The sequence below is a fragment of the Sinohyriopsis cumingii genome, chromosome 7, assembly GCF_028554795.1.
Source record: "Sinohyriopsis cumingii isolate HCF-2022 chromosome 7, ASM2855479v2, whole genome shotgun sequence".
NCBI classification, from domain to species: Eukaryota; Metazoa; Mollusca; class Bivalvia; order Unionida; family Unionidae; genus Sinohyriopsis; species Sinohyriopsis cumingii.
Genome location: NC_142967.1, coordinates 73,796,364 through 73,809,476, shown reverse-complemented (window position 1 = coordinate 73,809,476; position 13,113 = coordinate 73,796,364). Strand labels below are relative to the sequence as shown.

The following is a 13,113-nucleotide window of genomic DNA, read 5'->3' as shown; positions in this document are numbered from 1 at the left end:
ATTTAAATACATAATACTGTCATGTCTGTAATATTTCAGATCCTCAATCAATAAAATTTCTAAACATTTTTGTCCCTTTGAACATTTTGTTTAGGGAAATATATTCTAATTAAAATTTCATAAGTAGGCATAATTGAAGAAAATAATTCAGTTTTTCACCTTTGATCATTGTACATATCAAATAAATAATGAAAAGTGTATATAAAGTTGCAGACACTATGGTTTATGTATATCATGGAACATACAAAACGACAAAAACATCTGCAGCTAGGAAAATTTGTTTCATTAGCATGCATACATCTTTAGAACTAAATCAGTACTTTCATAAAATTAGAAAAATTGGTTAAATCCCCGTTTTCACTAAGCTTTTTCCACTGTATTTATGATGTAAATTTCGAGTAACTCGAATATGAATCTCTCAGACATTAGTTTCAGTTCACTTTTGCCCGTAACCCCTGCCAGGGTATAGGCTGCCCAGAAAAGATTGCCAGAGACTTTTCTGTCCTGTGCCATCCCCTCAAGCTGACTCCAGGTGTGACCCATCTTTGTGATGCCCGCCTCAAGGTCATGTCACCAGGTGTTTCATGGTTGGTCCCTTCTCGGCTTGTCTTGAGAGTTCCACCTCAATGCCTATCTGGTAATGTTGGTGGTAGCTTACGTAGGGTGTGTCCTATCCAGCCCCACCTTCTCTTTTATATTTTGTCCTCTGCAGGAAGCTGGGAGGTTCTCTGCCACATGTTGGTGTTGCTGATGGTGTCTTGCCAGCAGATCTGGAGAATTCTTTTTAGGCAGCTGTTGATGAAGGTCTGAACTCTCTTTACAGTCGACTTGGTGGTTCTCCAGGTCTCTGCTCCATACAGTAGGACTGACTTCATGTTGGAGTTGAACAGTGATATTGGTAGTCAAGGAAATTTTTTTGGAGCTCCAGATGTTCTTGAGCTGTATGAAAGCTGCTCTTGCCTTTCCGATCCTTGCCTTGACGTCTGCATCTGTGCCACCCTGCTGGTTGATAATGCTGCCCAGGTACATGAAGGACTCCATCTCTTCCAGGGGGCTTCCAAACAGTGTGACTGGGTTGTTACTGACTCAGACATTAGGGATCGCTCACATTACCAACTCAACCCTTGAATGAACTCTTTCATTATCTGTGATCACAATATAGAGGGGAGGACTGAGAATACTTACTTAGTTCCAGAGTATACCCTTCTGTTGGCTGTGACCTCAGCATACTGGGCATCATTCAAATGGCTTACTCAGTTAAGCATTGCATGTGACCTGAATATCCCAGATATCACTCAAACATCCTGCCAAGTTCAAGACTAAAACGTTTTATTGCCTGTGACCTCAAATTTACCTGCATGACATAAATGACGTACTCAGTCCCAGAGTATAACATTCTGTTGTCGGTGACCTGACCTACTGAGTACAATTTTCTAATGCAGGTCACCTCAACGTGTTGGACATGGCTGAAGTGATCTACACAGTCCCAACGTAAAGCCTTCAGCTGTCCATGACCTCAACATATGGGGCAGCACTCAGATAAGCTAGACTCAAATGACCTGATCAGTCAGAGTAAAGCCTTCTTTTGTCTGTGATGTCAACATCCTGGTCATCACTCAGGTGACCTACTCATACCCAGCATAAAGGCTTTGATTGCTTGTGACCTCAACATAACTAAAGCTTTCTGTTGCCTATGACCTGAACATAACCCAGCAACACTGAAGCGATCTACTCAATCCCAGAGTTATGCCTTCTGTTGCCTATGACTTCCAACATACTGGACATCACTCAAATGGCCTAGTCAGTCCCAGAGAAAAGCCGTAATATTACCTGTGGCCTAAACATATTGGGCATCACTTAGATCTACTGACTTCCATAAATAATTCCAAAATAAGGCTGAACTGGAAAAAAGTTAGGTTCACAAAACTTAAAGTTTTCGGAATTCTACTCAGTGTGTGTGTGTGTATATGTATATCTATATCTATATATATATATATAACCAGTGTGACCCCGCTGTAACACGGTGGTTGGGAGCCATAGAACTTGACTGTATTATAGACCAAACTGTGTTATAAGCAACCAGGTCACTTAGCTGAAGAAAGTGATGCATATACCCAAAAAAATTGCGGGTGGTGGTCATAAATGCGGGCGATAAAATACTTGCTTCATCAGCACCATCTTAAATCAATGCATATTAAATGGAAAATACACTTGTAGTGAAAACAGAGAAGACATATATTTTACTTTATTTAGAGAACCATGGAGTGGTACATACATGTGTATAATGTTTACATATATATGTCTAATGTATATTTTTGAATAGAGTATCAACACCGTGTATTCACCTGTGAATCTCATCACATACATTGAATCCACAATACAAGTAATTCCATCGAAAATATGCACACACTGAGATTTAAAATATTCAATAATTTAGTCACAGGTCATATAGGTCTGAATTTAGTGAGTAAACATAGCACAGTCATGTAACAAATGATGAAACACATTTACTTTTCAGTACATCCCAAGTTGGTAAAAGTTAGTTTGCGTTTTATGCCGCCATTGGTAGCGTTCGTAAGCATAATTTTTTTCCCTGCAAAAAGGAAGCTTTCACAGCAGAGTAAACGTGTTCCAGTCACATTGGAAAATGAAAAAAATCCATCAGATTCCATTGCTTTGTTTGGTACTGGCTTCCTTTGAAGAAAAGTTCTTTGTTTTTATTGAAGATTGTAGTCGGCTTTCCTTGATGAAAGGTGCATGCATTATTGAAGTCACCGATAAAGGACAGCTTTTTAGAACCAAACAAAGGGCCATTTCTTAATTTCTTACTGAGACGGCAACATCAAATAATTGTATTGCATGATTGAAACCGATTTTTTTTCTCCATTGCTTTGTACGTTTTCATAACAGTCGGTGCTTCAAAGGTAATCTGTTTTCTTTGAAATTTAAGCAAACTGTTTTATCTGGGCACATTTAAAAAAAAAGGAATTGGCCGTCATTTGGTCATTTGTAGTTCCTGTTCATCCTGCCTATTGATTAGACCAACATGTAAGATGGGGTTTTTGTTGTTGTTTTTTTTTACATTTGTGGTAGCGGAGTGATGCTGCCTTCCATGCATGCATCAGAAATTTAACAAAGGGTCAACAGATGATAGAGACGCAGTTGTTTTTGTCAGATGACAAGGATTTATACAGAAAATATGAGTGTTCTGAAGGTTTTAATTCTGAGTGAAAAGAAGAGGAATTTTACTTACCATTCACATACAAATGTCAGTCTGTGTGAATATATTAATTACTAGCAAGTGGCCAAAAATCCGACGAAAGTTAGATTATGAGATAATGCCTCGTCCGGTTGATCTCCACTACCAGAAATGTCAACAGCAACAAAAAAGAGCTGATATCTCACAACATACAGTACTTGTTCTCATATGTCAACATAAGCAAATTATGATATACCAATGCTCTGTTAAGATGGTTTGTCAATATGGACAAAGAATTTGTTTATGTAACAATAGATAAATTTCAGTGCATTGTATATCCAGTTTGCAGCTTCCTTTCATGGTGCCTCTGAATTTCTCCACTCCAAACCAATGCTTGTTTATACAAGTTTAAACAGCCAACAATGTGATTGAGAAAAAAATCGCCATTTGGTATATTTTACCACCAATAAGGAAAATAAAATCACAGATTGTGACATTGGCGAAGTTCTATGCGATCCCAGAATAAACTTTTTACATGTTATTTTTTCGTACTTTTAAGAAGAACAAACTTTTTTCGTGCACAAGAAAAATACATGTAAAATTTCAGTTGCCACACCATGATCGTCTTGTATTATTCATGAAATATCTCTTCCTGAAAAGATAATAAACTTTGTATGTTTTTTTTCTTAATACTTTTAAGAAAGATTTATTTTTCGTGTACAAGAAAAATACATGTAAATAAAATTTCAGGAGTCACACCATGACCATGTTATATCCGAATTTGTGTTATATATATATATATATATATATATATATATATATATATATATATATATATATATATATATATATATATATATATTTTCTATTTTAGAGCTGACTGGAGATGTTGATGTAACAATAACTAATATTTTGGAAGGTAACATAGATAATAAAGAGGAGGATATTGGAAAAATAGGCCACAGTACCAAACATTCACAGGTATTTTCTGTGCATCGGCAATTAGATACATGAATTTAACAAATATGAATTCTTACATTTTAGTTGAATTTTTTTGTTTAACTTTTTTGTTTTGTGATTTTGCATATTTAATATTTTTTCCTCCTAGTTAATGTTTCGTGGTTGTAAAATTCATGAAAATGAGACCAAGCAAAATCAGTCCATATATTGTACGTAAACCACATCTTTCTTACTCAATTCACTATTCACTTGGTAATTAATGTCTGTATAAATGTTTTAACTATTTATTCTTTACATTTTTAGCTTACATGACCATAAGACCAAGTAAACTTTGGTGTGGCTTTGCATCTGGTCTGGATGGAATCCTTCTAAAAAAACTATGTAAATCTGCCATGAAATAATACCATCAATACTACAACTGTAAAAAAAAAATCAGGGACTTTTTCTAAAACCAGCTGAACAGAATTTGACTAAACTTGATGAAAAGTTTTAAAGTTCATACAGATGATGCTGATCTACTCTCAAATGTGGCTGCCATTACTTAAAATAGAAAATATTTCAAACTACTCAACAGAATCTGACCAAATTTGACAGACGTATCCTGGTGTAAATGGTTTTCAAAGTTGTACAATTGATTCAACACAAAAATTGGGGCCACTTTTACCAAAATGAGGACCAAAACTTTGAAGGACATTTTTTCAGACATTGCTCAGCAGAATAGTACCATATTTGACAGAAAGCAAGAAGTGCAAACAGATTTTTACAACGATTAATTTACCATCAGATGTCGCCACTGTTGCAAAAAATAAAAAGCTTTAAATGATTTTTTCTCCGTCAGAATGTGATAAAATTTACAGAAGGCATTTGCATAAAGGGTTTTCAAGTTTGCTCAGTTGATGCTGATGAGCTGTTTTATATGACCACAATTTTATATGACCACTGTCAAATATGGATGTTATCACTTTCAAAATACATATAAATGTTTTCTTCTCAAAAAGAGCTGAACATAATTTGACCTTTTGACAGAAAGCATTGGCATCAAGAACCTTTTGTCAGAAAGCATCAGCATCAAGAACTTTTTGACAGAAAGCATTGGCATCAAGGACTTTTTGACAAAGCATTGGCATCAAGGACTTTTTGACAGAAAGCATTGGCATCAAGGACTTTCGGCCTGCCATCAGATATGGCTGCCATTGCTAAGAGTTGAAAATAACTTTATATAACATCTCAAACTCTGCTCTGCAGAATTTGACCAAATTTTACAGAAAGCATTCTGGCATTGACAGCTTTAAATTTATACACATGATGCTGATTTGCCATTAAATATGGCTGCCATTACTAGGAATAAACAAACTTAAATTTATACAAGTGATGGGTATTAGCCATCAAATATGGCTGCTTGTACTAAATTTAAAACCTCTAAATATTCTTAAAAAGTTCTCAACAAAATTTTACTAAATTTTTGAATATGTATACTACCTTCAAAGTACTTTTAGGTATATAGAAACAATGCCCATCAACCATCAGATAAAGCCAAAACATTTACCAGCAAACAGTATTAACACAAAAACTTACTCAACAGAATTTATCCAGCTTTTTCAAACAGCATTCTGGCACAGATACTTTTCAAGCAAATGGTGCTTATGTGCAATCCAATATGGATGAAGAACAAATTGTAATGCCATGAAGATATCTGAGTAAGCTGTACTTGAAAAAAGAATTAGGGTAGGTTTTGAATTCATATGCACTGTACATCAAACAGAATTAGGCTAGGTTTGGAATTCATATACATCAAACTGAATTAGAGGAGGTTTTTAATTCATATGTCAAACTGAATTAGGGTAGGTTTGGAATTCACATACATCAAACAGAATTAGGCTAGGTTAGGTGTGTGTGATTAGGATTTTAATGTAGCTGTAACAATTTTTCAGTCATATCACTACGATGTCTGCAGTGTGGCAGTTTATAGTGATGTCCAGCACTGGGGCATCATGCCACAGACATGTAGCATGATGTCCCACCCAGTCACATTAACCTGACACCAGGCCAACCAGTCCTAACACTAACCTCTTAATGCTGAGTACCAAGCGAGGCAGCTGTTAGTACCATTTTTGTAAGTCTTTGGTATGACTCGGCAGGTGATCAAACCCATAACCTCCCGCTTCCAAGACAGATGATCTAACCACTAGTAGGCCACCGGAGTGGTGGCTAGGTTTTGAATTCGTCTACATAAAACTGAATTAGGGTAGATTTTGAATTCATTTACATAAAACTGAATTAGGGTAGATTTTGAATTCATATACATAAAACAGAATGAGGGGAGGTTTTGAATTCATATACAGAAAAAAGAATTAGGGTAGATTTTGAATTCATATACAAAAAAACAGAATGAGGGGAGGTTTTGAATTCATATACATAAAACAGAATTAGGCTAGGTTTTGAATTCATATACATAAAACAGAATTAGGGGGGCCATGAGTGGCCAAGTGGTCTGAAGTGTTCACCTTTCCGGCTCACTGCCATCTCACCTCTGTCTGAATGGGTTCGAAACTCAGGCTCGGCTAATGTGAATGCATGAGAAAGCTTGCCAGTAGCTTCTTGTGGGTTGGTGGTTTTTCCCAGTGTTTTCCAGGGTTCTTCCTCCACCAGTTATATTGGCCGCCATGTATAGCCTATCTTGTGCTGAAAAATGGTGTTAAACCCAACAACAACAAAACAGAATTAAGGTAGGTTTTGAATTCATATACATAAATCAGAATTAAGGTAGGTTTTGAATTCATATACATAAAACAAAATTAAGGTAGGTTTTGAATTCATATATACATAAAAAAGAATTGGGAAGGTTTTGAATTCATATACATAAAACAGAATTAGGTAGATTTTCAATTCATGTACGTAAAACAGAATTAGGTAGATTTTCAATTCATATATGTAAAACAATGTTAGATTTTGAATTCATACACATAAAACAGAATGAGGATAAATTTTGAAGTCATATACAGAAAATAGAATATGGGGAGGTTTTGAATTCATATATGTCAAACAGAATTAAAGTAGATTTTGAATTCATATATATAAAATAGAATGAGGGTAGGTTTTGAATTCATATACATAAAAAGTTGATATGACATTTGCCTTTTTTCAGACTAATTATTCACTCCAATTTAAGGCAAAAGACTTTGGAAGGACATCAGGAGACCGACAGCTGTCATATGCAGAGAGGAAAAAAGCAATGATTGAAATGGCCCGACAGAGATATAAAGAAAAACATGGACTTGTATGATAGCAATATGCCAGTTTATACAGAAATTTATATTGAAATAAATCCTTTGAAATACTGTGAATTCATTTATTTTTATGGGTATCAATTTTTGTGGCTCTGCAAATAATCGCTTTTTTGTCAGTTCTTTAATTTGTGGGTTGGGAAGGAGCTCTGTTGTTTTTATAAAAGAACAATTGTTGGTTCTGTGTTTAAATTAGTGCTTTGTAGCAACCATTTAATCCACAAAAATTGTTATCTCACAAAAAATAGAGAATTCACAGTGAATTAATCTGCATATAATATATTATGAACCTTACTGCATGTTTAGCATTCCATTTCACCGTAAGCCGTTTGTATTGCTATTAAATGTCATCCGACAATGCTAGGACTGTACACAATGGAACATCCAATATCCCAAACTAGTACAGTGTCTTAATTGGGCAAGTGCCTTACAGTAAGAGTCGAGTTCTGGGCAAATGCATTTGTCTCAGAAAAAAAAAATCAGGCATGGCCTATTGTAAAAGTAATTTATTTGTTACTCTTAAAGAATGCGTGCTACCTTATCCCTCATCTGGAGAAGGACAAAAGTGGGACTTCACAAAATCTTACAGTTAGTACATCCTTTACACATCCCTGCAGAGTCCACTTAACACCTGCAGCAGCAAGATTAAAATAATATGGAATGGTAATTTTCACTTCTAAGCAGATGTGTTTCTGATATGATTTGGAAAACCATTCAAAACATCGAGTATTGTGCAGTTGAACTGGCCTCCTGACACAGCTCATGATTATCTGTCCTAGTTACAACATGTTCATTCGGGTAACTCATTGTGAATTTTAAGATGGTATGTGAATATAAATCAAAAATGAAAGAGAAAGTGATCTTAAAAGAAATGGTGCTAATTTTCTGCTGTCATTGCTTAAACATTACAAATATCCACCTGGTGAATTTAATTAGAATTGACATTATTTAGTAAATTAATACAGCTGTTCAAAAAGGAACAAAGATTTCAAAGCCTAATTTTAAAAAAAGTGTAATTTATACTACACATCAGTTTCCAGCTGCCCTAGCCATCAGGCCATGCTAGCCTCTGGTATGACCCAGTATCCATCCATCATTTTCTGATGACATCCATCCAATTCACACCACACTGCAGATATCAGTGTGACTGGAAAATTGTTAAAGCTATGTTAAAAATCCAAATCACACACACACATACCAATCAGGAGGCCATATTTTTTTACCCGATTTTGATAAAATGTAGAATATGAGCTTGCAACATCATGATCTTTGGGAAGTGTGATAATGAGCAAGATCTTTGCATATTTATGATATGATCTTGTAGCTATTTAGGTGAACTTGTCCACACTATAATTACTGATCAAAAATAGTTCAATCTAGCATTTTTATATCATCAAGATCTTGGTTGATTTTCATTATAAACAAGATCTACAGATATTTTGGAGGTACTCTTCTATCATACCGTCTGGTCTTGTTACCATTATGGAGACCAAATTTAGATTGGGTTTTCTCCAACTTAGTAAATAAGCTTTTCATGGTCTTGGGTTTGATAAAAAGTGAGGTCTGCACACCTTATTAATTGATCTTTTCTGATTGGCAGACCTTGTTACTTCTCTTGTGTCTTTAATTCTGGAAAATTTGATTAAAACTTGGTGTTATAGATTTATATGACATCCTGGACAAGTTCGGTTGTGAGCTAAGTGCCTAATAATAGTTACGACTTTATTTTCTCAAATAATTTTTTTCAAAATGGGGATATAGTCTACAAAGCATTATGTGCATACAGTACTATAAGAAGCCCAGGTAAATGATATCAGCCCCACTTGAACCTTTCTTTATAAAAAGAGTTTTATTACACTCGAATAAGTTGGGAATTTCAGAATAAAAGCTTTTTATATTTTATATTTAAGTATGGTCACTTTTGTAAAATCATTTCTTACTGTGCATCTCAAAACATGATTACATTATTACATCATTGATATGACAAAACATGTTTGTTATGTTACTGTTTCATAATGCTGTGAACTCTGAGAGAGATTGGGCACAGCATGATGTGGTTGTAATTTCTATATCTTAGTAAATAATGAGTAAATAATGAGAAATGAAAACTGCTTATGCAGCAGTTTGTAAAATCACTTTACCAGACATGTAGAAGATTAAAGGGAGGGTAGAATACACATTTACATAAAATCAGATAGAACATAATTCCAGAGATATCTCTATGCATAGTCCTTTTATACTATTATATATATATATATATATATATATATATATATATATATATATATATATATATATATATATATATATATATTCTTTTTTATGCCACCAGAGAATTTATATCAGCATTAGAAATGTTAACAAAGTTATTGTGATTTCCTTTTAAAAACATTTTTGCTTTTGATTCAAGTACACTACTCGAGTAACAATATCCAGGGGAGATAACTATTATCAGGGCTGTTAAGCATCAGAACATACTCGTCTCTTCTTAACAATGCAAATCAAATAACTTTGAATCTCTGAAAGAGACTCAAAGGTGATCATAGTTATTTTAACAATTTGGTAAGTTTTCAGCTGTGTCTTGTAACATGATAGGTCTTGAAAATGACACTGGATGATGTTTCAGCAATGAATGAAATACCTGCACATTTAATTTGTATTGTTATTCCTGCAACTGCGTAATAAAAGAATGTAATTCATTCAGTTTCAAATATTGCTTGTTTTGATATTAGTGGTGACATACCATCTGTTCATTGTGAAGTTATTACAATGTAATAACAACCACAGGATTGAGGTCAGTTCAGAATGAACATTATTTACAAGTGAGGATTTTTTCCAAGCATGCTGTGGAAAAGGCAGAGAATGTTCTGTTTGGGCTATTCATTTACCTAAATTTAGGTTGTTTCTCTTGAGATATCAAATTGACATGACAGGCCAGTGGATTTATTTTTTTGTTACTAATTTTAGTCTGAGTTGCTTGTTCTACTTATTGCTCCTAACAAACGACACAGACCTAGAACTGCTGACACATTATACAAAAGCAGATCTGGGTTTTTTGTGCAGTTTGCAGATGGATTTATAAGTGAGCATATAGGGTATGTAATGACCATTACTTGGTAATAGAAATTTAACTATAGCACCACAAGCAAATATACACCAAACTAAATATTTAAGTGATTTTGGATTGCATGGACCCAGCTATATGAACAGATATAAATTACTCCAACACTAACAAGCAATGATCCTTCCAAATGAAGTTATTAAGTTTATTTATTAAGTTATTCAGTGAATACATCAGCATATGCTAAAACATAATAACATCATGTAAATCATAATATACTGAAAGAGGTGACCCATATGAATCTCGGTTTTTGCTTGTTTTGAAATACATTTGGTCACATTTTTTATTTATATTCTTGTTCATATAATTTACATTGGATATTGAGATTTATGAATTATATTTTATCCAAGGAGAATGCAGCACATGTTGACTAACACTTATTCTATGTACACATACACACACACACACAAAGATAGATTATAACTTAATGGGGTTTGTATATACATGAAAACCTTGCAGTATTCTTTGTCAATAATTATTACCGGCAGAAAGCAGATCTAAGAAAAGTTGATGACTTTGTTGAGTGAACAGTAATCATCCAAGACATTGTGAATCAGTTAGGTTAAATGGTTAAACAATGAAATGTTATTCTTCCACTGTTTGTAATGACAGTATCTTGATTTGTTCATATCTGTATGTCCAGACATAGAAAATTCGTAGTATTACACAAAAACACACTCAGCATAGACAAATTAAATTTTTCTAGCATGTTTGAATTCATAAGTAAATGATCTTATTAGCAATATTTCTTTTTTTTTTTTTTTTTTTTTACATATTTTAAGAAAACTTTGGACTTGGATATTTTTGACAAACACCTTGTTAATGTGGTTAAGCAACAACCACTTAAAGCAGAAAAATGAAAGTTGTTAGGTATATTTTTATTAACATGTAGAAGTCTTATTTTATCAGGTCTATATAGCCTTTTTAAAATTATTTTTTTTAACTCAGTCAATATTATTCAAATTCTGTTGAACAGTTTTTGAGAAGTAATTTAAAAGTTGTTCTGTGTTTAGTAACAAAAGGTATTTATAGATGGCATATCTGCATCTGTTAAATATATGAAGAACGTTTTACGCTAGGATTCTTTCTGTCAAATTCTGATTTGAATTTTTTTTAAAGTTGTAATAATCAACTGTGAACAGATGATGCACAACAAAGGATCACACCATAAGCTCACTTGGCCTTACAGCCAGGTAGGCTAAATCCACCAAACAGAATTTGACCTAGCATGAAGGGCTCTTATTTTTCTACAAATGGTCCAGATCTGCCATCAAATATGGCTGCCATTACTAAAAATAACAATGCCCAAGCAGGTCTGCCATTACTTGCTTTGTTAAATGATGTGTGTAATCTTCTAAAAGCAAATTCATATCTGTCTTGAACCTGTGGAGTGGAAAGAAAAATGTTTGAAGAACTTAGTTGCCACATTGTCTGTTGGGCCTAGACAAAAAATGTGCATATTTCCATTTACATGCCAAGACAAAATGAGTTGGTCAGACAGATTATGACTTTTTATCTACAGAATGTTTCTCTTCCGTTTATATAAGTGAACCATGGTTGTACAGCCTAAATGTATTCCTTTGACAAATGACTTTGTCAGTATTACTAACAATGTGATGTTATATGACACATATGCACTTGCAGTAAAATTTTAATTTGCATTTGATACAACTTTATGTAAATTTGAACTGACCATGATTAGGAAACAGCATGCAAAGGTAGATTTTATCAGATATGCTTTTTAGGCTGTGTCCAGTAGGTGCAAACAAATATTGGGAGAAAGTGGTTAGCATCTTAATGAGCATGATCTCTAAAACTGTTACCATATGGCCAGATAAGGTGTAACAAAAAAAAAGAAAGAAAAATCCCCACCTTTAAACTACTTCTTAAAAAGACCTCAACTTTGAAAAGACAGCTTCCCAGCGCGAAGGGCTTAAAAATTTGTACAAATAATGCCAATCTGCTGTCAATTGTGACTGTCATTATTAAACAATAAAAAAACACTTCTGAAAATGCTTTGAACAGAATCTGACCAAATTTGACAGCAAGCATCCCAAGAAGAGCTTTTAGTCTTGAACAAATGATATGGAGTCATGATGACATTTGGATGTAATTACTAATGAGAGAAAAACTTGAACAAAATTTCTCAAAAGTTACATTAGAGAATTTGACCAGATTTGACAAAGCACTCTGGCTTGAAGGGCTTTCACCATCAAATGCAGACGAACTCTGGTGGCCTAGTGGCTAGAGCGTCCGCCTCGGATGCGGGAGGTCATGGGTTTGATCTCAGTCGAGTCATACCAAAAACTTACAAAAATGGTACTAACAGCTGCCTTGCTTGGCGCTCATCATTAAGAGGTTAGTGTTAGGACTGGTCGGTCTGGTGTCAGAATAATGTGACTGGGTCGGACATTGTGCCACATGTCTGCAGCATGATGCCCCAGTGCTAGACATCACTATAAACTGCCACACCGCAGACATCATAGCGATACAACTGAAAAATTGTTAAAAGCTATGTTAAGAATCAAAATCACACACACACACCATCA

The 13,113-nt window shown here is 34.3% G+C and overlaps 1 protein-coding gene across 2 annotated transcripts in view; it reads left to right on the top strand.

Moving 5' to 3' along the window:
• Positions 1-10,142, top strand: part of LOC149795521 (lipid droplet-regulating VLDL assembly factor AUP1-like) — a 54,575-nt gene extending 44,433 nt beyond the window's left edge. The window contains exons 11-12 of one of the 2 annotated variants that reach the window (XM_089965321.1): positions 4,074-4,180; positions 7,329-10,142. In XM_089965321.1, coding sequence (XP_089821447.1) covers positions 4,074-4,180; positions 7,329-7,442 — 221 coding nt within the window. In that variant the 3' untranslated portion in view covers positions 7,443-10,142. Of the gene's footprint in view, positions 1-4,073; positions 4,181-7,304 lie in introns of both variants that reach the window. The other variant, XM_089965320.1, reaches the window with a different exon arrangement.
• The last annotated feature ends 2,971 nt before the right edge of the window (positions 10,143-13,113 follow it).